General features: G+C 48.7%; 1 protein-coding gene across 6 annotated transcripts in view; it reads right to left on the reverse strand.

The window, feature by feature from the left end:
* Positions 1-225: 225 nt before the first annotated feature.
* Positions 226-27,300, reverse strand: part of LOC138929710 (anosmin-1-like) — a 223,020-nt gene continuing 195,945 nt past the window's right edge. The window contains exons 9-14 of one of the 6 annotated variants that reach the window (XM_070289549.1): positions 25,412-25,558; positions 12,965-13,059; positions 10,431-10,605; positions 9,591-9,817; positions 8,237-8,363; positions 226-4,908 (exon numbers count right to left, since the gene is read on the reverse strand). In XM_070289549.1, coding sequence (XP_070145650.1) covers positions 4,850-4,908; positions 8,237-8,363; positions 9,591-9,817; positions 10,431-10,605; positions 12,965-13,059; positions 25,412-25,558 — 830 coding nt within the window. In that variant the 3' untranslated portion in view covers positions 226-4,849. The remainder of the gene's footprint in view (positions 4,909-8,236; positions 8,364-9,590; positions 9,818-10,430; positions 10,606-12,964; positions 13,060-25,411; positions 25,559-27,300) is intronic. The other 5 variants (XM_070289548.1, XR_011446057.1, XR_011446056.1 and 2 more) reach the window with 5 other exon arrangements.

A 27,300-nucleotide genomic window follows, 5' to 3' on the forward strand; every position in this document is an offset into this window, starting at 1 on the left:
GTCCATCGAGTCAACGATTCCACGCAAACATCCCATCTCCTCTGTCACCCCCTTCTCCTCCTAACCTCCAATCTTTCACCAGACCTTGAGTTCCTTTCGTACTGACAGGAGAATGAGGCTGTTTCCGTCTCCCCAGCTTCACAGGAAACTGCTCACTTTTCTTTCTAAATGAAAATAAAATGTGTGTGTGTGTTTTCAGGAACATAAGGAGTCCAGTCCACTGGGCAGGTTTAAAGGTCCTTTATTACGAAATCAGTCAGTATGTACAAACTCTACCATTAAAATAATGAGTGACAGGGATCAGACTATTTACAATGCTTTTGTGTGTGTGTGGCTTTTTTTTTTTTACAACATTTCTTTACAAGATTATTTCTCTCTAAATAACATGAGACACAAACAAAATCATTTTTTATTACATACATAAATAAATATTGACTTTTAAATGAACTAAGGGACGTGGTTTGCATGAGAGGGTAGCCATTCTGTTATTTGCGCACTACGGTTATGTCAAGAAGTGCTAACAGTTCTGCAGAGAGACCTGTGTGAGTCACTCTGTGAATCGTGTAACTTGCCAAGTGTCCAAGAGAGCTGAGAAGCTGAGTTTGGCCATGCAAAACCATAGCCACCATAGGTCACCGGCTTTGTGCATTTTTCTCGTAAATGAACGTACAACGCAACGGGTATTTAGCCACTGTGCTCTGGTGACGATGGGCACGTGTGCATAAGTTTAGATTGAGATATTTGCAGTCACAGGACTGAACATGATGAACCCCACGACACGTGGTGTAAGGGCGTTAAGACTCCCATCATCGTGAATGCTGCTGCCTGGTCAGTAGGACAAAATGAATATTTGCACTCACATGATAGACAAACTCAGCCTTTTAATCAGGTTCTTCAGTGGACATAAAAGATACTGCTGAGGTGGTGATGGACAGGGAGGCCTGGCGTGCTGCGATTCATGGGGTCGCAAAGAGTCGGACACGACTGAGCGACTGGACGACTGAACTGAACTGAACTGAAGGGCTTTGGGATCCAGTGTAAGCACTTCCCAGGTATGCCTACTCCACTTGACTCAGTTTCACCTTGCAGAGGGCAGTTTTCCTCTATTCAGTGAACATCATTACGGTGCAGTGATTCTCACCGGGGGCGACTCTGTACCCCAAGACGGTGTGGACCATGATGACAGAGTGTGTGGTCATCACACCCGGGGTGGGGTGCTCCTTGCCTCTGGTGGGTGGAGACCAGGGGTGCCCCACGCCCCACAGTGCAGAGGGCAGGTCCCGCCCGCCGACAGAGAGCCGTGCGGCCCCAGGTCTCAGCAGTGCTGAGCTGGAGGATGGGTTCTGCTCTCTAGATGGGTTCTGGGTTCTTCCAGGTCTTTCTAGGACAGAGATCTGTTTGTAAACTTTGGATTCTGGAAATTTTACCTGTCATAAACATTATTGTCTCTTGAAGAAAATTTTATTGGGAGTGAAACTGCTTTATAATGTTGTGTTGGTCTCTGCTCAGACCTAAGTGCACATTTATCCCCTCGTTTCTGGATTTCCTTCCCATTTATGTATATTAAAATAACACTGGCTGATGCCATTCATTTATAAAGATTGCTCCCTGAGCCCACTTACAACAAGAGGATAGCCCAGATAAATAAACCCATCACTGAGGAGTGAATATTCTCAGTAAAAAGACGCACATAGCCTTGATGTGTATCGGGTTACACACCTGTATTTGATGACTTCATATGTTTGATGAACTTGGCTTTTTTAAAGAGTAAATGCTGTCACTGAATATACTTTTTCTCATAGGAGAGAAGTGCATCTAATTTCAATAAAACAGAGAATCAGCTATGAAACTGGCTTTAAAATTAAACAACATAAATTTTTAGACCTTTATTAGGGCAAATTTTTAAAAATTCAAAAAACTGTAATTATATTTCTGCTCATTTCAGTATTACTGAAATTTATAAAGGAAACTCAGCTTTCTCTTACTGCCTAGTCTTCTCTTCCAATAATACTAATAAAAGTTATCAAATGTTATAGCAAGATGAAATGCTCATAAGACCTACTTCAGGTATTTCAAGGAAGATAGACGCTTCAGAACCTTGATCCGAACTAAAAATGTATTTGCTCAAAGTCTATGACCCAGGCAAAAGAAACATCATTAAATTTTACAAAATTAAGTGTATTTAATAATTTAATAATATTTCGCATCTATGTATATACTCCCGCGTTTTAAACTATACAACAGTACAAAGATGGGCTGGCACAAATACTTACTGATATATTTAGGACCAATGAAGGAAGACGATAAACACACAGCCAATAATAATTTGAAGCCTTCCCTTTTGAGATTCTGAGGGTTTGAAAATCCAGATGCTGGGAACGGCGTCTAGGGAAAACCCGTGGTTTCAGAGATGAGCTCTGTGTTTGCGCATGCGTCCTCCGTGAAGACTGTCCCTCCCGTCTCCGTGCAGAAGAGGAACCCGCTGACTCTGCAGGGACACTCTGTTGCAGAATCCACCCCAAACCACGCACGGAGCTGCAGAGAAACAGCCCGAAGCCCCATGAGCTGGCTGCATCCTTGAGATCCCCCCGTAGCCCCTCCTTCAGGCTGCAATGCACCGCCCGCCTGCTCAAGCTTCCAAGCTCATCGAAGACGCAGGAAGTAGTTTTTCTTTTTTTCCCATCTGTTCCGTCAGAGATCCATGCATACCGGCCCCGGGGTTCTCCGGGGAGAGAGGCGTGCGTGTGATAACAGGGGTCGTCTCTCTGCCTGGTGTCCGCACTTAAGAGCTTAGGCCTCCCAGGAGGAGTCGAGACCCTCACGTTCTCGGCCTGCGCCGCTCATTCAACCCCTCGCCGCTCATTGAACCGCCGGCAACCAGGGTGCCCACCGCAGGCTTTCGGAAAGGAAGGAAAACGGCAGGCTTCCAGGCGCACAAGAGCCTTCACTGTGTTCCTCGTGTACATAATGACATGAGGACGCCCTTCCATGTTTAATTTGGAGAAATCGCTGTTTTCTCATAGAATAGACACCGATGGGGAAAACAGATTACTTGAATGATGTTTAGAGTTGCATCCATCATGGGTGAGCTGGTTAAATAATTATTGCAGCGACTTGTACTCAAGCTACCCACGTGTATATGTGTGCGTCTGTGTGTATGTACTTACACGTATGTATATATTGTATGCTGCTGCTGCTGCTAAGTCACTTCAGTCATGCCCGACTCTGTTAGACCTCACAGATGGCAGCCCACCAGGCTCCTCTGTCCCTGGGGTTCTCCAGGCAAGAATACTGGAGTGGGCTGCCATTTCCTTCCCCATATATATTGTATACCTACCTGGAAATATACAGACACACAAACATACATGTATATACACATGGGTGTTCCTTCAAGCAAAAAATATATTAAAACATCTCTAGTTTAAGGGTGCCCCAACATTCCCCTCAACACTATATACTAATACCATGTTTTCAGTTGAGTTCAGGCTATGAGGCATTAGCATGGCGCCTCTTACTTTTTCAATTAAAATTTTCATACAATTTTCAAGTAAGATGTAATAGATTTGAAGGAGTAGAGAAAGGTTTCCTGTTTAGCTGCTAAATTGTGTCTGACTCTGCAATCCCACGGACTGTAGCCCACCAGGCTTCTCTGTTCATGGGATTTTCTCCAGGCAAGAATACTGGAGTGGGTTGCCATTTCCTCCTCCAGGGGATCTTTGCAACCCAGGGACCGAACCTGTCACTGCATCTCCTGCATTGGGACGCAGATTCTTTACCACTGAGCCACCTGGAAAGCGAAGGTAGGTTAGTCCAAGGCAAACAGCTGTCCTTCTCTACCTTCCAGAGTCCTCCTCTACCTTTTCTACATTATGGAGAATATTCTACCAAACAAACAGCTTGCTTTGATTAAGCAAAGGGGAAAGATTTGAAAATGTTCGATAGTTGGGTTTCTTTCATTTCAAGCAAGAAGTTTTGTAGCGTGTTAAGACACAGGAAAGTGGCCGAACAAAGCACGGCAGCAGGTGTCTTCCCCATCAAGGAAAAAAGGAAAATATCAATAAAGTATCAGGAAACCTTCTTGTAGGATGAAATATTAAAGCCCCAGGAAACAGTTTTAATTTCTCCAGGGCAGACTCTGGGTAGCAGTGTTGACTCCTGGCTGGGAATGTCTTAACAGAAACTGTCCTTTCGAGGCCAAACTCATTTATGTCTTTGTATAAAATGAAGCTTGAGTGCTTGAAGCTGGAGCATTTTAAACTAATGGGCAATATTTTGGGTTTACAGATTTTTCAGTTGAAAAAAAAAAACCCACAGGGGATTAAAAAACATTCATCTTCAGAAATCTCTGAATCAATATTAGGACGTAAAAATCTGGATACTTTTCCATTGACCTGGCAAATCCAATCAATAATGTAATCTCCAAGTGTTCAGTGAGTAACTGTATGCTTACTACGGGCAGGCCTATTATGTGTGTCAATTGCTTCTTTGGAGAATCTGTTGATGCAAATTCGGGGACAACTCAGACCTGCATTGGGAGGAGCTTTACCACACAGGCAGGCAAGAATTAGAAGTGGAACAGGGCTGGGCTGTGTGTTGTCTGTTGTCATGGGAACCTGTCCCAACCCCTCCACCCCCTCTCCACCCCCGCCTTCGCTAGGCTCACTGCGGGTCCTTGGTTTTGGGGCACGTTTTCCAGGGCAGACAGAGTGTTGAGCGCCCCACGGTTATTATGCAGGGGCAGGCGGTCTTCCGGGAAGGGCCTGATGCCTCCCAGTGGGCACGGCCAGTCCTTGGGGGGTTGTGCCAGCTTCCACACTCGCTTAGGGTTCCGACGGGCTCTCAGAGCAGCTCAGTACCTTTCTGCAGGAGGCTTGTAGTGATGGGGATGGCGGTGTTTCAGATGGGGGCCTAGAGATAGAACGGACGTGTCAGTCCGGCCACCGTCCCCAGCTAGACCGACTGGAGGAACAGGTGTGCGTCTGTGCCCTGCCCACAGTCCATGCCACCCAGGCCCTGCCGGACCTGACTCTGAACTTGCAGACACGCATCCACCCTGCCTCTCTTTTTTCTCTGCCTTCCCCAGCTCTCTGGTTCCCTCCATAAAACCTTCAAGATCGCAAGAGAAAGAAGACAAGCCCCTTTCTTTATAATAATGTAAGCCGGGCAGAACCCTTTGTCTTTCCTCGGAAAAGTTTAGAAATTAACACATCCTTTCATGACACACACACTTTCGGTGGAGGGACACTGTAAGTGATGGGTGGACATGGTTCCCAAACAGGACAGGGCGTCACACAGGGCGCTCCCAATGGGGTGGTTTTTATTTGTCTTTAAACTCCTAAGTGCAAAAAGCTGCTGGGGCAAATTTGATCCATCATTTAAAAATTAAAATAAACCCAGGATCATTATTTCTTATCAACACATAAACCGTTGACGTGGCTTTTTAAAGTTTAAGCTGAGAAAGCAATGTACATAATCTGAAACCCAACAGGACGCTGCCTTTGTTTTAAATACACAATTGTTACCATTTAGTTTTGCTAATAACTAATCTTTGTAAATACACAATTGTTGCTGTTTAGTTGTGCTAATAACTAATCTTTGTAAATACACAATTGTTGCTGTTGTGCTAATAACTAATCTTTGTAAATACACAATTGTTGCTGTTTAGTTGTGCTAATAACTAATCTTTGTAAATACACAATTGTTGCCGTTTAGTTTTGCTAATAACTAAAATTAGCTTCCATATGTTTTTACTAATAGAGCAGAGGCTTAAGTGTGTTAACAGTGGAGGGGATGGATGTCTACTATTTCTAGCACATCGTCTACATGAAGAATTTAAAGTGATGGAAGAATTGAAGCAAAAAGAAAGAATCTGATATTTTAAACGATCTGCTTAAAAACAGGAACAGAAATGAAAGCATTGCTCCTAAGATACAGCTGTTGAAATGACTGTTAAAAAATTGATATTTAGCCCCAAGAATTTGGGAAGACATAGACTATTCTCCATGTAGTTTCTTCACACAGCACTTCCCCTGGTCTTGTCCAAGCCTAATTCTCACCTTCCTGACCTCTAGTACACAGCCCCACGTTCAATTACTACCCACATGCCGATGACCTTCAAAGCTTTCAGCGCTGGACCCTGCAGTCCCGAAGGCCTTCAGGAAGTCTCCGTCTCACTATCCCACAGGTGACTTAGATGCAGTTGTCTCTACGTTAATCTCACCATCCTCCGTCTCACACCCCGACCTGGGCCTCAAGCACCTGGGACCACGGTTCCAGCAAACCGTATCCTCTTGCACTAAATGACTCTTGGCTTCCTCCCGCGCTTATTCCACTGTGCATACTTTTTGTTTCCAAACACATACGTTTTTAAATTTTATTAGAGTATAGTTGATTTACAATGTTGTGTTTAATTTCTGCTGTAGACCAAAGTGATTCAATTTTATATATACAGTGTGTGTGTGTATATATATATATATATAGAGAGAGTACAGTTTTATATTTTCTGTTTCTATATGTAAGTACACACTGTATATATTCTTTTCCATCGTGGTTCCCTGGTGGCTCAGATGGTAAAGCCTGCAATGCAAGAGACCCAGGTTCGATCCTGGGGTGGGAAGATCCCCTGGAGAAGGAAATGGCAACCCTACTCCAGTACTCTTGCCTAGAAAATTCCATGGATGGAGGAGGCTGGTGGGTTACAGTCCATGGGGTCGCAAAGAGTTGGACATGACTAAGCAACTTCACTTTCTTTCTTTCTTATCACAGAATATGGAATGCAGTTCCCTGCTCCATGGAAGGACCTTGGTGTTTACCCATCCTGTGTATACTGGGTTCTATCTGCTGATCCCAAACTCCCACAAGTCTGCTCTCTCTGTCTGTGAATCTGCTTCTGCTTCGTTGTCAAGTTCCTTTGTGCTGTAGTTTAGACCCCACGCGAGTGACATCTATGAAACAAGAAGAGACTAACAGACATAGAGAATAGGCTTGTGGCTGCAGAGGGTGGAAGGGACAGTGGGGCTGGGGGTGGACCAGGAGTTTAGGGTTAACAGACCCAGCACGTATTCAATCACTGCCAAAGCTAACAGTTCTGGCCCCTGAAGACATCACTAGATTTTCTTTCCCATTTTTTCAATATCAGCAAACACAGTAGGATGAGGACTCCTTTATGGTCAATAACTGCGACCACTCCCCGGCATATGTCCTTAGTGTTGCCCGGGAGGCTCTTTGTTTTGAAACAATAGGTGGAAATCATTTTTAACCTATGTGATTTAGCAGGAAGTCAAGTAGACTGATTGGGATCATATCGTGAAGAAAATTTATGTAATATAGACAGTGAAAATGAAAGTTGGCTCAGTGGTGTCCGATTCTCTGTAACCTCAAGAACTATACGGTCCATGGAATTCTCCAGGCTGGGATACTGGAGTGGGTAGCCTTTCCCTTCTCCAGGGGGATCTTCCCAATCCAGGGATTGAACCCAGGTCTCCTGCATTGCAGATGATTCTTTACCTGCTGAGCCACCAGGGAAGCCCAAGGATACTGGAGTGGGTAGGCTATCCCTTCTCCAGGGGGTCTTCCTGACCCAGGAATTGAACCAGGGTCTCCTGCATTGCAGGCTGATTCAGGGAAGCCAATAGATTATATACAGTAGAAATACACGTAATAAGCTGCATAGCAAAGTAGTATTTCCTATACAGTTATATTTGAATGTCTTAATTTTTAAAAAAATTTCAGAATGATATGATGATTTTTTTCCCCCTTGGGTGGGCGCATGCTAAGTCACCTCAGACGTGTCCGATTCTGTGCGACCCCATGGAATACAGCCTGTCCAGGTTCCTCTGTCCGTGGGATTCTCCAGGCAAGAAACCTGGAGTGGGTTGCCATGCCCTCCTCCAGGGGATCTTCCCGACCCAGGGATCGAGCCTTACGTCTCTAATGTCTACCTGCATTAGAAGCCCTACCTCTTGGGTATTTAAGGTTAGAAGATAAGAAAAAAAGCATGCCTTCTGTAGAGCAAAAAAGTAACAGAAGGGGAGGAGGAGGGTGCACGGGAGGGAAAAAGGGAGCGTGTCAGGTGGGCTGGGAGGAAGCACATACAAACGGGAGGGGGGGGCTTCGGGTTCAGAGAACCCCCTGTGGGTAGGAGCCTGCAATGTTGGATCTATGGATTTCCATTTTTTCACCAAGACTTTCTGTGTGTCTGCAAGCTGGGCGGGACTCCTGCCCCCTGAGGACTCACCGTGCACGTCGGGGGTCCGGAAGGTCCTGATGGTGGCGGGCCCCTCCCCGCCCGCAGTCAGCACCTGCACCTCCAGGCGGTAGAGGGTGGCGGGCCGCAGACCTGGGACCGAGAGCTCAGGGTGATCCTGGGGAAGGGGAGGGAAGGCGTTGGGGGACACGGGTCCGTCAGCCGCTGCCTCTGACCACGACCCATGTCTGGACTCTCCTCCAGAGACTACGCCTCCCTCGCGACATCACCGTGATACGTGCAGTCGCGGTTCACTTGTTTCCACTCCACCGTGTCCAGGAACCCGCAATCAGTCCATGTTCGCTGGAGACCCCTTACCCCCTCCATCCCCGGGTGGTCTGGGCAGCAAGGAGACCCCGGCTCTTGGCAGCCAAGAGCTCACATGAGTCAGGCCAGTTCTTGCCGCTCACCCCCACCCCCTCCAGGGCACTGTATTTTCCATTCCTGAATCTAAGACTTTCCCAGGCTTTAAAAGTTTTCATCTGCACATCTTGTGATGTGAATTCTTGATAATCCACATCTCGGGGAAACGCGCCAACCTGTGCTCCTTAAAAGACAGTATCTGTCAGTGCCAGCAGCCAAAAAATGTTTCTTTTTATGCCAACACTTTTTTTTTTTTTGGTCTTAGAACTCAATAGAACCTAACACACACACACAGAATAATTACTGTCCGATTCCGTGGAATTTTTTTTTTCCTTCCGGGATTTAAGGTGTTTTTTTTTTTCTCTCTCTTTTTGGAGCAAGAATTGCATATTCTAAGGGCATTTTGAGAGTTGGTAAAAGCCCACACATGCTTTTTTTTTTCTCCCCCGAAACCAAGGAATTAAGTTGGCCTGGAAGGCACTCCAGCTCATTAAGTGCTCTGGCCAGATTTGAAGGGGAAAATGAAGAGAAAAAGGTTCTTTTTAGCTCTTTCCCCCCCAAAATTTAGCACTTCAAATGGGGCACGTCCGCTTGGCCCAGAAGGACAGGGATTCAAAAGAACAGAAAATGGTGAAGCCTTGCGTTCCGTGTGGACAGGAGAGGCCTCCTTAAGAGCTGGTCCTAGTCATCAAGTTTAGCTAGATGGCAGTTTCTCCTAAGTTTATGGTAATGATAGTTAATGTACAGAAACCCTGATGGTGTGCTCCGATTTTTACAAAAGAATTTACTGGGGGCCCACAGGAACCCTGTTGGTATGTTCTGATTCTTGCAGAAGAATTCACACAGGAGAAAGCCTACATGTGAGTCTCAACACGTTGCCCCTGCAGTGGGGGTTTGGGGTGCCCGAGTGCCTCCCCCAGGGATGCTCCCTCCGGGTTGCGGGGAACCCACCCTGAGATGGGGCAGGTGGGTGGGCACTCACCGCGGGCAGAATCTGGGACTGAGAGATGATGCTGTTCGGGAGGCTGTTGGGCCGGCTCTCAGTGGTGACCTCGGCCCAGGTCACCTGGAAGCCGGTGGCCGGCCGCGGCAAGCCCACCTGGTTCACCTTCCAGGAGAAGTGCCCCGTGATGTTGGCATCGCGTACCACAAAGGAGGCGGACAGGTTCTCAGGTTTGGCCTGCACTTTGGAGCGCACGTGACTGTAACCTGTGGGCGCAGAAAGGGGAACCGTGCAGCGGTTAGAGGGGTGGAGAGAGGCAGCCCCAGAGGACACGGTGTTCAGACTGCCATTCTCTGGGACCTGGGGTCAGCAACCTGACCTCCTCCTGCCTGCAATGCAGGAGACCCTGGATCAATTCCTGGGTCTGGACGATCTGCTGGAGAAGGGAAGGCTACCCACTCCAGTATTCTTGGGCTTCCCTGGTGGCTCAGCTGGTAAAGAATCTGCCTGCAATGCAGGATACCCTGATTCAATTTCTGGGTTGGCAAGATCCCCTGAAGAAGGGAAAGGCTACCCACTCCAGTATTCCGGCCTGGAGAATTCCACGGACTGTACAGTCCATGGGGTCGCAAAGAGTCGGACACCACTGAGTGACTTTCACTTTCACTTCTAAGGGCTGATCCTTCAGCAAAGCCTGTCGCTAAGTGCGGCTGGACTTCAGAGGCTAGGCGAGGGTTCGTATACACACGTTCTGTTCAGACAGGGCTGTCCTAGGGCCATCTAGAAAGGGGTGATCCTTTTGGGTTTCAGGGCCTTGTGAATCGCACTCTGGAGCTGTGCCCAGCGACGCGCCTCCCGGGGATTCCAGGCGACACGTACCCTCCTCCGTGCCAGGGCAGCTGAAGTGCTTGTGGGTCTTGCCCTTGAGCGCAGAGCACGGCGGGGTCGTGAAGGACGCGCTCTCCGCCTTCCAGCGGCCCTGGGGCCGCGCGGCTTGCACGATCACCTTGTATTTGCAGGAGAATGACAGGTCTGGAAGAATCATGTAGTTTTCCTAGAGCGAGACGGAGAAAGAGAACACGCCAGCTGTAAAAATCTCACGAGGGAACGGACTTGGCAGGAGATGCGATGATGTCCCAGGAGTTTGTCTTCTTGCATGTGGTGGGGTGGGTGTGTTTGTGTGTGTGCGTGTGTGATACGGCCTTTACACAAAGCACACGGGGTCCTTGCCGAGATGATTTACAACCATGACCTGCTCCTGCAGTGAAGAGGGTCACCCAGACTCTAGAACAACCAGGTGGAAGCGTTCAGTTCATGGCAGCCCCCTTCCTGACCATCACAACCCACTATGGGGAGCTGGCTGGACAGGGAGGGTGAAAAGCTGTGAATATCAACCCGAATTGTTATTAAAAAAAAAAAAGCTGACTCAGGCTTCCTCCCAGACGCAAGCTCAGTTTAGACCTGAGTCTTTCCTGAAGGCAGAGAAGACATTCTGGAGGCGTGTCTCTTCTCCCCTTTCTGGAGGGCTCTCTCTGTTGCTTCCGGCCAGACTGTGATGATTAAACAGAATTGTGAGGCCGGACTCAACCGTGGAGGGCTGAGGGGCTGGGAATGTCGCCTTACAGGAAGAGGAAGCTGACGGTGATGGTTGTAACAAGCTACTGTGCCGCTTCTTTCTCTTTGTGTGTGAGCGTGTGCGTGTCCCCTGTAGGGTGGCATTGTCACGGCCTCCTGCACACATATATGACCTTACGGGAACAGGAAAGCTGACTGTGACATTTGTAACAAGCTGGTGCGAGGTTTATCTCCCTCGTGTGTCTGTCAGGGTGTGTGTGTCCATTCGAGGTGCTGCCAAGGCCCTGGGTGCACCTGTATGACCTGATAACCACGTGAAGCATGGCAGTGATGCTCGTGACAAGCTAGTGCGACGCCTCCTTCCCTTGGTGTGTTAGGGGGTGTGTGTCCCTTCTAGGGTGTCACTGTCAGGACCCTGTGTATACTACATATATGACCTTACGGGAACAGGAAAGCTAACTGTGACATTTGTAACAAGCTGGTGCGAGGTTTATCTCCCTCGTGTGTCTGTCAGGGTGTGTGTGTCCATTCGAGGTGCTGCCAAGGCCCTGGGTGCACCTGTATGACCTGATACCCGCGTGAAGCATGGCAGTGATGCTCGTGACAAGCCAGTGCGACGCCTCCTTCCCTTGGTGTGTTAGGGGGTGTGTGTCCCTTCTAGGGTGTCACTGTCAGGACCCTGTGTATACTACATATATGACCTTACGGGAACAGGAAAGCTGATGGTGATGGTTGTTAACAAGCCAGTGTGATATCTCCTTTCCTTGGTGTGTTAGGGTGTGGGTCAATTCTAGGCCAGCAGTTGTCTTAGGGTGTGTGTGTCAATTGTAGGTGAGTTGTGTTAGGGTGTGTGTGTCAATTCTAGACAAGCAGTTGTATTAGGGTGTTTGTGTCAATTATAGGTGAGTTGTGTTAGGGTGTGTGTGGGTCAATTCTAGGCCAGCAATTGTCTTAGGGTGTGTGTGTGTCAATTCTAGACAAGCGGTTGTATTAGGGTGTGTGTGCCAATTGTAGATGAGTTGTGTTAGGGTGTGTGTGTCAATTCTAGACAAGTGGTTGTATTAGGGTGTGTGTGTCAATTGTAGGTGAGTTGTGTTAGGGTGTGGGTCAATTCTAGGCCAGCAGTTGTATTAGGGTGTGTGTGTCAATTGTAGGTGAGTTGTATTAGGGTGTGGGTCAATTCTAGGCCAGCGGTTGTATTAGGGTGTGTGTGTCAATTGTAGGTGAGTTGTGTTAGGGTGTGTGGGGGTAAATTCTAGGCATGCAGTTGTCACAGCCTCCTGCCCCCATACAGGAGCTGCAGCTTGGAGCATGTCTGGGACCCTTAACGTCATGAGAGCACGTGCTGGGCCCCAAGACGGGCGGGTCTTCCACCCGCAGCACAAGCTGGCACAAGGTAGGGTTGTAGCTAAAGGTGAGGCTGAGGGACAGAGTTGCAGAGAAACCCTGGGAAATTTTACCACTTGCCCTGGGAAAACAAGGCCTTCAGGTCACAGGGCATTCTGACTCAGAATGGAGAAGGGAATTCTGAGCTTCTGTGTGATTAAGATGAAACACTCCCAGGCTGACACCATATGCCCTGGGAGCTCCTTGTGAGTTGTGTCTGGAATCTCCGCATCTCAGGGTCCCCTCCCCCATGCTGATAACGTGCAGGGATGAGGGAACACGTGACCCTGTGTCTCCTCCCCGCCTGTCCCGAAGGTAACGGGTCGGTGACCGAGTCACCCACAGCACGTTCAGTGTGCACCTCTTCCCGTCCAGCTGCACCTGCAGGGCGGGTGTGTCTAAGAGCCCCAAAGCACCCCCATTTCAAGCCTCCTCCTCCTCCTCCTCCTCACCTGGGTCACGGCTGAGGATGCCTCCAGCCTGGCAGATTTGTTGTGGGCGCAGACTTCCGGAAACCACTCCACGTGATACGGTCCGACGCCGGGATCTGTAAGGTGAATGCAATTAAGCAACAACAACAACAACAACAAAAGAACAGTCTGCAAGCGAGAGGGCTCGCGGCCCGACAATCCTGAAGCTGGAGAGAACAGGAAGGGGGCGGAGGACCCTGCAGGCAATGCAGATGGGCACCCGCCTGGCCGAGGATGGAGGTCTCCCCAAATTCTGCCTGCTGTTTCCTCAAGAGAAAATCAGCTCAGGACTTCCCCGATGGTCCACTGGTTGGGACTCTACCTTCCCATGCAGGGGTGTCGGTTCCATCCCTGTCTGGGGATCGAAGATCCCCCACACCTCATGGCCAAAGAACCAAAGTGTAAAATGGAAGTGATACCGCTTCACACATTCCGTGAAGGCTTTAAAAATGGTCCGTATCAAAGAAATCTTCAAGAACGGAGCCGGGGAAGAGAATGAAGTCGGGGGGAATGTAATAGAGCATAAAAGGAGAAGTAAATTGATATACGAGAACCAGATAGAAAAAAAACAATCATGAGGAAAGTGGCACTGTGATGCTTCTGCAGAGGTCTTGAGCCCAGCCCAGCCGTGGCGCCCACGGTAAGGAAACCCGAGGAGAATGGGGGATGCTCAGCGTTCCTCCTCTTGTTTCCTAGGTGATGAGAGAGATTCTGCAGGAGTCTCTGAATCCTGCATGTTTCCGAGGAAGCTGGTGGAAGAAATCCTGAAGCCAGGCAGGAGTAAACGCCTGGCCCTTCCTCACCCTGAAGGCCTGGCTGCCCCAGTGTGCTGTGTGGACTTGGTATGGACTCTGTGTGCTCCAGGTGGATTCCGTATGTGCACCGTGTGCTCTGTGTGTGCTCCATGCGGACTGTGTGTGCTCTGTGTGGACACTGTGTGTGCTTGGTGTGTGCTGTGTGGACGCCGTGTGTGCTCTGTGTGTATTCAGCATGTGCTGTGTGTGTGCTCTGTGGACTCCATGTGGACTCTGCGTGTGCTGTGTGGACTCTGCATGTGCTCCATGTGTGCTCTGTGTGTGTTCTGTGTGGACTCCGTGTGTGTTCTGTGTGGACTCCGTGTGGACTCTGCATGTGTTCCGTGTGTGCTGTGTGGACGCTGTGCGTGCTGTGTATGTGCTGTGTGGATTCCATGTGTGCTCCGTGTGGATTCCATGTGTGCTCCGTGTGGACTCTGCATGTGCTCCATGTGTGCTCTGTATGGACTCTGCATGTGCTGTGTGTATTCAACATGTGCTGTGTGTGTGCTGTGGACTCCATGTGTGCTCCATGTGGACTCTGCGTGTGCTCCGTGTGGACTCCATGTCTGCTCTGCGTGTGTTCCATGTGTGCTGTGTGGACTCTGTGTGTGCTCCGTGTGTGCTCCATGTGTGCTGTGTGGACTCTGTGTGTGCTCCGTGTGTGCCGTGTGGACTCTGTGTGTGCTCCGTGTGGACTCTGTGTGTGCTCCGTGTGTGCTCCATGTGCTCTGTGTGGACTCTGTGTGTGCTCCGTGTGTGCTCCATGTGTGCCGTGTGGACTCTGTGTGTGCTCCGTGTGTGCTCCATGTGCGCAGGGTCTCCCCCTCAGGAGGCGAGGGTGAGAACAGTGCGCAGTGAGCGCGCCCCAGCCTCGCCGGCTGTGTGGCCCCTGCAGAATCAGACCTGCTGCCCCAGCACCCAGAGAACAGGGCCGCTTACGTAACGTCTCCACCTCCAGCCCGAGCGGCGCGTTTTCTGTCCGTGTCTTTTCTTTGGGAGATCGACCGAGTGGAAAAAAAGACAAAAGTGCTGCAGAGCCAGGCCTGCGTGTGGGAACAGAGGCTGGCAGGGTTTATCAATCACCCAGTGAGTCCCCGGGCGGGTGTGAAAGGCGTCGCCCCCTATCCACACCACCCCCACCCCTGCAGTGATTAGCCTCACATCCCGGCCGCACTCAAACCAAGCATTTAAACAGAGGTTTTCAGAGCGCAGACCTCTTTGACGGAGTGCTGGGTCCCCTGGGAACTTGCTCTGGAGCACTTTGGGAATCAAGAAAAGGAGGACTTTTCCACCAGAAAGTAAAGATACCAAGCAGGCATCAATGCTGTTTAGCTAAAAAGGGTTGAGGTAACTTCTTACACAGCAGACATCAAGAGCTATGGGTTGACTAGAGAAGAACCGTACATTATACGCAAAGTATGAAGTCAACTGATGAGCGGATTCATACCCTATCTTTCAACAGGTGCTGCGGCTCGACGCATCGTGCTGAAACGACCTCCCAGAGGCAGCTGGACTTGTGGACCCGAAACCCGGAGGCGTCTGGGTAAGTAGCAGAGTGCCTGGGTGACATCCACGTTAGTTTGGACGGAGGTGGGACGCAGGTGAATACAGAACGACCTTGACAGAAGCTCAGCGTACTGACAAGACGGTGACGGCGATAACTCGGCGTGGGCACAGCTCACGGAAGGGGTGGGCAGAGCCCTGAGCAGGGCAGGTAGTGGCGGGCAGGGTGCCACCCGGCGCCCCTGTGTGCCCGGATGCAAACTCACCTCTGTAGGTGGTGAACCCCTGCGTCCCTCAAGCCCACAAAGCAAATGGAAGCATTTGCTGCTGCCGCTAAGGGATCAGACTCTTCCTCTTAATGTGAAATCCCACTGGACAGGTGGGGTCCCCCCCCCCCCCCCATCAGAGAGTGTGATTCGCACCAAAGACTAGGCCAGTTCCTGCCACGTCCTGAGCCGGGCACAGAGGAGTCCTCACAGTCCCCGGTGCGGAGCAGCCAAGTGGACCCTACTTTGCCACGCTACAGCTGTGTGATGTGCAATTACTACCCATAGCTCCCCCAGGAACCCATGGGTTCCTACAGCGCGGTTCACAGGAGCACGTACACACATCCCATGGCCCCTCCCACCCTTTAGCTCTGCAAGCGGCCGGCTCTGAGTGCACGCCCTGGGTCTCTGGAGACAGACCCCCCACCTTGGTGAGGATCTCCATGCAAACCCAATGCTTTCCAGTCACTTCCCACGGCTGGCTCAGCAGACTCCACATCCTAGATTCCTGCCCACCCCCCTGCATGCTCTCTGCCTTTATTTAACGATGCCTTTGGTTTCTTGTATCTGTGAGGCTCTGGCAGGACGGCCCTCCGCAGGATGGCCTTATGTCCAGAGAGCAGACGGCTCACCTGCAGGCATCCGTGTTCCGTGCAGGCCGGCCAACCCAGAGCCTGCACCCCAGCATCCCCTCAGAGGGGGGACCCTCACCCTCGGGGCCACCGGGTCCACCCTCATCAGCCCCCCAGGGCCAGGGAACTGGGGCAGCCTGTGTCCAGAGCCTGAGCTTCCCTGGTGGCTCAGATGGTAAAGAATCCACCTTCAATTCAGGAGACCCGGGTTCCATCCCTGGGTTGGGAAGATCCCCTGGAGGAGGGCAAGGCAACCCACTCCAGTATTCTTCCCTGGAGAATCCACATGGACAGAGGAGCCTGGCAGGCTACAGACTCGCAAAGAGTCGGACACGACTGAGTGACTAAATCACCACCACTTCCCAGAGCCCACTTTGATGATGCAGACCCACCAACCCTGAGAACGACCAGTGTTTCCTGTCCCCCGTCCACAGAAAGCATGGTCAAGGCTCCTGAGCACTGTCTCTGCCTCCTGCCTGACCCTGGAGTCTGCCCGAGAGGCATGGAGGGCCCCCACTTTGGCCGCCAAGAGTCACAAACCATCTTCTCAATGGCAGGTCTCTGTTGATCAGTTGCCTTCCACCAAACACAGTTTACACGAACTGCCTGTCTTTCCCACAGTCCTTGATGGAGTGTTTTCTGACACAACTCGTGGTCCAAGCTTTTCCGAGGCGGGTCAAACAGTGGCCTGAATCTCACATCAAGTCTGCAGCCGTCTTGTAACTCGCACAAGTTAGGGTTTTGAAAGTCACCGTGAACACACCATAGCAAATCCTGGGTGGCTGCTCCTTGGCGGAAATGCAGGGTTACTGGATTCTTGTGATGACAGGTATCGTTGTCCGACGATCAGTAAGTAACCTGTTTTAATGTGTTTGTTTTTTTAAAAAACGTACTATATCTCTCTTAAAAGCATTAGTCGTCCCAGTCATGTCTGAGTCTTTGAGATCTCCATGGGCTCACTGTAGCCCGCCAGGTTCCTCTATCTTGTCTGAGCTTCTCCAGGCAAGAGCACTGGAGTGGGTTGCCATTTCCTTCTCCAGGGGAATCTTCTCCGCTCCAGGACGGAATCCACGTCTCCCACATTGGAGGGGGATTCTTTACCATCTGAGCCACCAGGGAAACCCAAATCTAATCTAAGAGATATTACAATTATTCATGAACTGAAAGAACTCCAGGGAATGGCCATCTGCTCCAGTGTTCTTGCCTGGAGAATTCCATGGACAGAGAAGCCTGGTGGGTTACAGTCCGTGGGGTTGCAAAGAGTCACACGACTGAGCCACTGACACACACACACACACACACACACACACACACACACAGAACTCTAGTTGAAAACATTTTCACAATCCCAAATAGAAGGACAGCAAATGTCTTTTGCCTCCAGCCCCACTGAACTTTAATCCATCGTCATCTCAGAACCCACAAACTTAACCCCTTTTTTACCTTTTTTTGGGCTTCCCTGGTGGCTCAGCTGGTAAAGAATCCGCCTGCAATGTGGGAGACCTGGGTTCACTCCCTGGGTTGGGAAGATCCCCTGGAGAAGGGAAAGCCTACCCACTCCACTATCTTGGCCTGGAGAATCCCATGGGTTGTATAGGCCATGGGGTCGTAGAGAGTTGGACACGACTGAGCGACCTGCAGTGTTACTTTCTGCCCCCTTTTCAGAGCATCCTCAAGGGCTCTCAGTGTGACCCCAGCCCCTGACACGTAGCCTCAAGCCTGAATCAGGGGCTCTCCTCTCGCTGTTTCTGGAGATGGCTCCAGGTTACCACCTCCCTCTCACTGAGCTCACGGTGCCACAGGCTACACCTGCAAGGAGACGGGCCTGCCACCCACCTCCCTGCCAGGTGGGGCATCACCTTCCTCCTGGGGAGCCTTAGGGGGCAGCTCTGCACTCTGGGCCACTTTCACACAGAACAGAACGAGACACACATGGCGTCCACGGTAGGAAAGCAGACCATGCCGACGGTGTGTTCCCGGTTCGAGGGCGGAACTGAGAGGGCAGTGGCGGGTGGGAACGTGGAAGCAGGGTCCCTTCCAGCCCAGCACCACGCTCTGCATGAGCATCTCCACCAAGGACCACAAGCACCCCAGGACTGGCGTGTAAACCCCAGTGACTCCACGAATCTGCAAGGACACAGTCCCGTGGGCACACACGATCCACAGCCTGTCTTTCCTTTTCAAATCAGTAGCGTAAGGTAGAGCTTTAAAGACACGCAGCCCACAGCACGTTCATTAAGCCATGTGTGCGTGCTCAGTCGATCAGTCGTGTCCAGCTCTTTGCCACCTCATGGACTGTAGCCCGTCAGGTTCCTCTGTCCAGGGAATTCTCCAGGCAAGAATACTGGAGTGGGTTGCCATGCCCTCCTCCAAGGGATCTTCCTGACCCAGCGATGGAACCTGTACCTCTTACGACTCCTGCATCGGCAGGCGGGTTCTTTACCACTAGCACCACGGGGAAGGCCTCCTTTGAACCAGTCTTCACCTCTTGCTGCAAAGATACTGACTCAGCTGATTCCAGAGCCATCACTCGGTGTGCGTAATGACCACATGCCGGACCACGACTCCAGCACCTCACATGCCATCTTGGGGGGTTCTGACCTCACTTACCCCTTCCCTCTCTGGAAGCCACCCTGGCTCCGCTGGGCCTCTGCCTCAGCACTCCCCAGGGTTCTCCAGTTCCTCTGGGCACTCAGTGTTGGGGTCCTTGGCTGCCTCACCCTGCTTTGTGCGGGCTGTTGAGACGGGTCTCGATTCCTCTTCCTTCCACAGCAGTGGTCCCCGACTTTCATGGTAGTATCAGGGACCCGTTTCGTCCACGGATAGGGGTGGGGGGTGGAGGTGGATGGTTTTAGAGATGATTCAAGTGCATTCCTGCAGAAGGAAGTGGCCACCCACTCCAATACTCTTGCCTGGAAAAATCCCATGGACAGAGGAGCCTGGTAGGCTACAAGTCTATGGGGTCACAAAGAGTCGGGCACGACTGAGCGACTTCACTTTCATAAGTGGTGCTCCATTTATTGTGTGCTTTCTCTTATTTATTCCATCAGCTCCACCTCTGAGCATCAAGCATTAGATCAGAGAGGTTCGGGACCGCTGCTCTAGGGGATCTTAAGTTCTTCCCTTACTTAAGAATGTATTCTTAAACTCCAACTTACTCGGGTCCAAGTACAAGTGAACCGTGTTTTACATACAATGGTTGCTTGGAGATACTCAATTGCAGGGATTTCTCTTACTTATAAATAATACTACTACCTGTTTCCATATTACTAGTGGAACCGTGAGACCTGTTTTCTAATTACTGGTAAATTGATCATGGAAGCTAGAAGAAAGCAAAGAAAAAAGTGCTTCTGACTGATTCTTATTTTGAATGAACAGAAATGAAAGAGGCAGAAAGGAATTTCAAGCAAACATGGTGTCTATAACCATCACTTTCAGTCAACATTGTACTCAAAGTCTCAGCCAGCATTAAGACAGGGCAAAGAAGCAACAATGCGCAAAGCCTGGAAAGGAAAATGTGATTTTCTTATGATTTACTGACAACATGATGATTTTCATAGAAAATGGTGGAAAACAACTATGCTTCAATTAAAAAAAATTCTTTCTTTTGGGAGAAAAAAAGAGGGAAAGAAAAATAAAGGAACACGGATGCCCTATGCTGGATCCTTACGACAGAAATGAAATCCAAACAAAAGCCAGCTGAGAAGCAAAGATGGAACAATGCCACTCCTGGGATGTAAGGAGGGCACCTGAGTGACCCTGTGTGAGGAGAGCGCCCACACAAGACACGGAGCCCAGTGAACCTGAAGGAAACAAAACGATGAACTGATCATCTCTTAAAGGAAGAACTATTAAGAAACTGAAAAAAAAAAAAAAGTAGAGAAAGACTTAGATAAAACCAGGAAAGACCTGGATAAAACTAGCATAGCCAGCTCCCTTCTCCAGGGGCTCTTCCCAACCCAGGGATCGAACCTGGGTCTCCCGCATTGCAGGCACGTTGTTTACCATCTGAGCCAGTAGTGAAGCCCCAAGTGAAAGTGAAAGTCACTCAGTTGTGTCCGACTCTTTCTGACCCCATGGACTATACAGTCTATGGAATTCTCCAGGCCAGAATACTGGAGTGGGCAGCCTTTCCCTTCTCCAGGGGATCTTCCCGACCCAGGGATTGAATGGGGGTCTCCTGCATTGCAGGCGGATTCTTTACCAGCAGAGCCACAGGAACAGCCCAAGAATACTGGAGTGGGTAGCCTATCCCTTCTCCAGTGGATCTTCCCTACCCAGGAATCAAACTGGGGTCTCCTGCATTGCAGGCGGATTCTTTACCAACTGAGCCACCAGGCAAGCCCAGTGAAGCCCCAAAGTAAGAACTATCAGGAAAGTGAAAGAAATAAAAGTAGAAAGAAACTGAGATGAAACCAGCGTAGGACTCGAATACTCCATACATAAAGGACTCTTGCAGGACAGACTGGCTAAACCACCTGGACCGTGCTTTGGAAAAGAGGAGCCCCATCACTAATAAACTCACGACGAGCTGTTCAACCCCTGGACGAGCGGCAACATGCTAACAGAAACAGCAGCGAGCCATCACGACACATGTTCCAGAAGGGCTGAGCTGAGAAAAAGATGGATTCTCCACTTGGGAGACTGTGTGAAGAAGATCTAAGCCTCCTGGTGGGCGGGTGCATGGTCCAAGCAGTGTGCAAGACTCTGCTAGGGCTCAACATCCTCTGACCTAAGAGTCTCACCTCTGGGTGTGGGGAATATGTACGCACATGTGTGACTCAGCAAGTGTGTTCACAGGATGTTCACAACCGTGCTGTTCTTTCCATCTTTAAGATTCTTTGATGCGGATCCTTGGAAATGCATCGAATTTGCTACAACATCATTTCTGTTTTATGTTTAGTTTTGCTTTTGGCCCCAAGGCATGTGTGATCCTAGCTTCCTGCCCAAGGACGGAACCTGCAGCTCCTGCGTTGGAAGGGGATGTCTTGACCACTGGACCACCAGGGAAGTCCTCCTTCCCAGCCCATCACTGGGGCCAACCAAATCTCCAGCCACTGTTGACAAGAAGCTTCACAGCTGGCGGTGTCCCGGGGACAAAACGGTGCAGCAAGATGAGTGGATGAATCAGTGCTTCCTGCAGGAGACTCAGTGAGTGTCCCCCATGTACTGTTCACTGCGGGAAGCCAGGTGCAGAGCGTTAAGATCCCATCTGGATAAACTCAAGTACAGGGACAACACATGTGCACGCTCAGAAGTCAGGATGTTGGCGGTTTACCCCTCTGTGCCTGAAATGCTTTCATCTCCCGTATGGTCACCTTTTCGTTAGATGAGATGCTTACATGTTCGATAATAAAACGTGTTATTTCATTAATACTAATGTCATATGGACGTACAATGCTAATTTTAAATTGGTAAGGACAGTCATCCTCTGATACCCACTGGAGGTTGGGATTGAACCCAACCAAGAATCGGACCCCCGCCTTGAATACCAAATTCCAAGGATGGATGCTGGAGTCCCACAGTGAGCTCTTCATACCTGTGGGTTCTGCATCCTCGGGTTCAACCAGCTGCTGACCGTAGATAAGAGTACGGGACTCACAGGCCGGTGAATCCGCAGACACAGAACCCGCTGATGTGGAGAGCTGACTGTACAAGAGATTAAATAAATTCTATCATTTAATGTTAACTTAATATGAATATTAAAACTAATAAATTAATATTAATTCAAATGTTGCAATATGTGTACATAATGTTACTTTAGCAATATTGAATGAATTTAAATTAACATACAATAGTAATAAAATACTAAACCTTACTGGTAATGTTATTTTAGCTACAGAATGAATTTGAGCAGCTTAGAAGAAAATTCCAGAATAAGAGCTCCAGCACCAATATCCCCAAATGGCACATGAGCTGATACACTGAGTAAAATAGTGCCTCAGAAAAGAAAGAATTTTGAAAACTAATTCATGAAACAGTTTGCCTAAAATAGATTTTGTGTCTTAAAATGCATAGAAGTGATAATGTGTATGTCAATTATCTGTAAAAGCAGTATTTCAGTAATGCAAAACAAATTCTGTTAGGAAACAAAAGAAAGGAATGAAAGCAATTTGTCTCAAAGATAAAAAGAAAACAGAATCTATTCTAAGGATGAACGTTCACTGTAGTATTAACGATAAAACAAATTCTGAAGGAAGCTAAATGTTTGGCTACAGTGCAATTACCACAACACACCATCAAGGTAACCATTTCAAAATGTTATTAAAAATACTAACAGGATATAAAATGCAAATATATTATTTGAAAATGTGTTCATTTTACATACACACACACACACATAAAAATGGCTTCCCTGGCGGCTCAGCCTGCAATCCAAGAGACCTGGGTTAGATCCCTGGGTCAGGAAGATCCCCTGGGGAAGGGAATGGCAACCCACTCCAGCATTCTTGCCTGGAGAATCCCATGGACACAGGAGCCTGGTGGGCTACAGTCCATGGGGTCAGAAAGAGTCAGACCCCACTGAGAGACTACAGTTCAGTTCAGTTCAGTCACTCAGCCATGTCTGACTCTTTGCGACCCCATGAATCGCAACACGACAGGCCTCCCTGTCCATCACCAACTCCCAGAATTCACCCAAACTCATGTGCATCAAGTCGGTGATGCCATCCAGCCATCTCATCCTCTGTCATCCCCTTCTCTTCCTGCCCTCAATCCCTCCCAGCATCAGGGTATTTTCCAATGAGTCAACTGTTCGCATCAGGTGGCCAAAGGATTGGAGTTTCAGCCTCAGCATCAGTCCTTCCAATGAACACCCAGGACTGGTCTCCTTTAGAATGGACGGGTTGGATCTCCTTGCAGTCCAAGGGACTCTCAAGAGTCTTTTCCAACAGCACAATTCAAAAGCACCAGTTCAGCACTCAGCTTTCTTCACAGTCCAACTCACATCCATACATGACCACTGGGAAAACCATAGCCTTGACTAGATGGACCTTTGTTGGCAAAGTAATGTCTCTGCTTTTTAATATGCTGTCTAGGTTGGTCATAACTTTCCTTCCAAGGGGTAAGCGTCTTTTAATTTCCTGGCTGCAATCACCATCTGCAGTGATTTTGGAGCCCCTCAAAATAAAGTCTGCCAATGTTTCCACTGTTTCTGAGAGACTACGCATACATATATAATAACTGGGTGAAACACGAGTATAGGAAACTTACGAAAGCAAGTCTACGAAAACGCTATTTCCGTGAAATACTGGGAACAGAACTGGTTTTTCTCCTGTCTTCCAAATTATCTGCATTATGCACCTTTTTAATAAACAATTATTTTAGAACAGAGCTTTACAGTGCAAAATAATGACTGTTTTGAGTGTTTTAACACAAGACCAGCTTTCTAGGAAAGAGGTGAAGACAAGTCACTATGCCTGAAATGATGCAAGGTCAGTAGCAGATTTCAGAATGTGATAACACGTTCCTGGGAAACAGGGGCAACCCATTCAAACGTCAGAGCAGCAAGGCATTCGATAAAAGAAGAAAGCGTGCACGCATTTTGTTCAGCTGTTTCCTAAAGAGCAGTAGTGTGGCTTGACGGTGACGTTCGCACAAGCACCCCGACAGCTCAGAGCTCTTCAGTGCAAACAACAAACATAAAACTCTTAGACAGAAGCAGAGGCAGAACACTCTCTGCAATACATCACAGCAAGATCTTTTTGGATCCACCTCTTAAGAGTAATGAAAATAAAATCAGAAAAGAAACAAACGGGACCTAATGAAACTTGAGAGCATCTGCACAGCAAAGGAAATAATAAAACAAAAAGACAACCCAGAAATGAGAGAAAATATTTGCATATGACTGATGAAGGCTTAATCTACAAAATACACAAGACAGCTCATACGCCTCAATACCAACAAACAACCCAATCAAAAAATCACAAGACCTAAAAAGACATTTCTCCAAAGACATGCACATGGCTAAGAGCAACATGAAAGATGCTCAATGTTGCTAATTATTACGGAAAAACAAATCAAAACTACTACAATGAGTTACTACCTCACACCAGGCAAAATGGCTCTCATCAACAAATCTGCAAACAATAAATGCTGGAGAGAGTGTAGAGAAAAGGAAACTTGCTTGCACTGTTGGTGGGAATGCAAATTGGCACGGCCACTTCAGAGAACAGTCTGGAAGTTCCTAAGAAAACTAGAAACAGAGTGACCATATGACCCAGCAACCCAACTCCTGGACACATACCTGGAGAAAAGCATCATTTGAAAATGTACGTGCAGCCCACTGCAGCACTATTTACAACAGTCAAGACGGGGTAGCGACCTCAATGTCCATCGACAGAGGCATCCATGTGGCGTGTGCACACACAATACTGCCCAGCTTCATAAAGAGAAATAAATGCCATGTGCAGTAACATGGGTAGGGAGGTAGAGATGATCACAGAAGGCGAACCAGGGAAAGAAACAGGACATCACTTCTCTGTGGAATCTAAAAAAAAATGATCCCGACGAACTTATTTACAAAACAAATGGATTTACAGACTTAGAAAGCAAATTGATAGTTACCATAGGGGACTGGTGGGGGTCGGGGGGAATAGACTGGGAGACTGGGATGGGCAGGTACACTCTGCTGCTGCTGCTGCTGCTAAGTCGCTTCAGTTGTGTCTGACTCTGTGCGACCCCATAGACGGTAGCCCACCAGGCTCCCCGTCCCTGGGATTCTCCAGGCAAGAACACTGCAGTGGGTTGCCATTTCCTTCTCCAGTGCATGAAAGTGAGAAGTGAAAGGGAAGTACATGTTACTATATTTAAAATAATCAACAGGGACCTACTGTATAGCACAGCGATCTCTGCTTACTGTAATAACCTAAGGCTTCCCTCATAGCTCATTTGGTAAAGAATCTGCCTGCAATGCAGGAGACCTGGCTTTGATTCCTGGGTCAGGAAGATCCCCTGGAGAAGGAAATGGCAACCCACTCCAGTACTCTTGCTTGGAGAATCCCATGGACAGAGGAGCCTGGCAGGCTACGGTCCATGGGGTCACAAGGAGTCGGACACAACTTAGCGACTAAACCACCACCACCAACAGCTGGAAAAAGAATCAGTCTGTGTATAGGTATAACTGAATCTCTTTGGTGTACACCTGAAACTGTCACAACAGTGTACATCAACTGTACTCCAATATCAGAGTAAAACTCAAAGACAACGATGACTAAGCAAGCATGTGCTCACCTTCGGTCTTCTTCCAGTAGACCTTGACTTGCAGCTGGTTGTCTTGGAAGAACGGAGCCCCGACTTCCAGGAGGCGAGCGGGCCGGCGTCTTTGAAGGGGAGGCTGCGTATGCATCACACTCTTTCTACTTTTCCCGAGCTGTTCTTCTACAAGAGTGCACAACATTCTGATTTACTGGCTAAAAAGCAACATGGAACCTGATGGCAATCCCAGTGCCTCTGATTTCCCTCTGCGATCCTTTCATATTTAGTGCCTGTTTTTTAAAGGAAAATGTAATTCAGCCACAGCTTCCTTCCTGCCCAGGTTGACCACACTTCCCCCTTCATCACAGGCTGTAAATGCAGACCTTAAAGCATGCCGTGTAGATTACACTGAATCCCCGAATTTAGCTTGGTAAGAAGCACATATCCACCAACCTTGATAGATGCTCTGATTTCAGTAATAAGTGGAAATAGTATTTCTCACAATACATGAATTGTTTTTGGCACTTGTGAAGAAAGTCAATGAGATAATACTAAAAGACCATTTACACAGTATACTCGGTGGGTTTTCGCTGAAGGACCAGCATGTTAGATTCCTCCATCTTGAGGGAGACAGAGGAGAGTTCACATGGCCTAGTAGGAAAGATACCAAAAATTCCCAGCTTCCAGTCTCTCCTTTTGCAGCTAACTCACTTTTAGAAGTTGCATTTGTAGAAATAATAATGTCCTTTTCTGCTTTCAGCATTCCAATTACTCCTATGAGATATAACATCTCAACCTGCATTGATGATAAACCAGTACGCAATGTAAAACAGTTCACTTAAAACTGAGCATTTACAAAACTAAGATCATGGCATCTGGTCCCATCACTTCATGGCAAATAGATGGGGAAACAATAGAAACGGTGACAGACTTCATTTCTGGGGCTCCGAAATCACTGCAGATGGTGACTGCAGCCATGAAATTAAAAGATGCTTGCTCCTTGGAAAAAAAGCTATGACCAACCTAGACAACAGAGATATTACTTTGCCAACAAAGGTCCATCTAGTAAAGGCTCTGGTTTTTCCAGTGGTCATGTATGGATGTGAGAGTTGGACTATAAAGAAAGCTGAGCACTGAAGAACTGATGCTTTTGAACTGTGGTGTTGGAGAAGACTCTGGAGAGCCCCTTGGACTGCAGGGAGATCCAACCAGTCCATCCTAAAGGAAATCAATCCTAAATATTCATTGGAAGGACTGATGCTGAAGCTGAAACTCCAATCCTTTGGCCACCTGATGCGAGAGCTGACTCATTGGAAAAGACCCTGATGCTGGGAAGATGGAAAGCAGGAGGAGAAGGAGACGACAGCGGATGAGATGGTTGGATGGCATCACCGACTGAATGGACATGAGTTTGAGTAAACTCCGGGAGTTGGTGATGGACAGGGAGGCCTAGAGTGCTGCAGTCCACAGGGTCGCAGAGAGTCGGACACAACTGAGTGACTGAACTGACTGTTCTTCAAAGGTAGTAATGCCTAAGTGTGAAATCTGATTTAGATATATGAAAAAAGAGAAGAAAAAAGGATATAAATCAGGAACAGCCAGATGGCAGAGCAGTGTGGGATACGGTGGGGAGAAGGGGGTGGGGCTTCCTGCTCTAGGGAGTCCCCCTCCCAACACGCATTCGCCAAGTCCAGAGTCTTCTGAATCCTGGTGTCCGGGGTTTACAGAGGCTTTATTACACAGACATGACGGATTACATTATTAGCCACCGATGACTGAACTGTACCTCCAGCACTCTCTCTTCCTCAGACGTGGTGGTAGGAAGTGGAGACAGAAAGTTCCAACCTTCCAGTCGTACCAGTGGGTACGTTCCTTTCATGCCCACCCTGCCCTTAGGTGCTGTCCAAAAAAATTCACCTCATTCA

The sequence above is a fragment of the Ovis canadensis genome, chromosome Y (genome assembly GCF_042477335.2).
Source record: "Ovis canadensis isolate MfBH-ARS-UI-01 breed Bighorn chromosome Y, ARS-UI_OviCan_v2, whole genome shotgun sequence".
In the NCBI taxonomy this organism is placed as follows: Eukaryota; Metazoa; Chordata; class Mammalia; order Artiodactyla; family Bovidae; genus Ovis; species Ovis canadensis.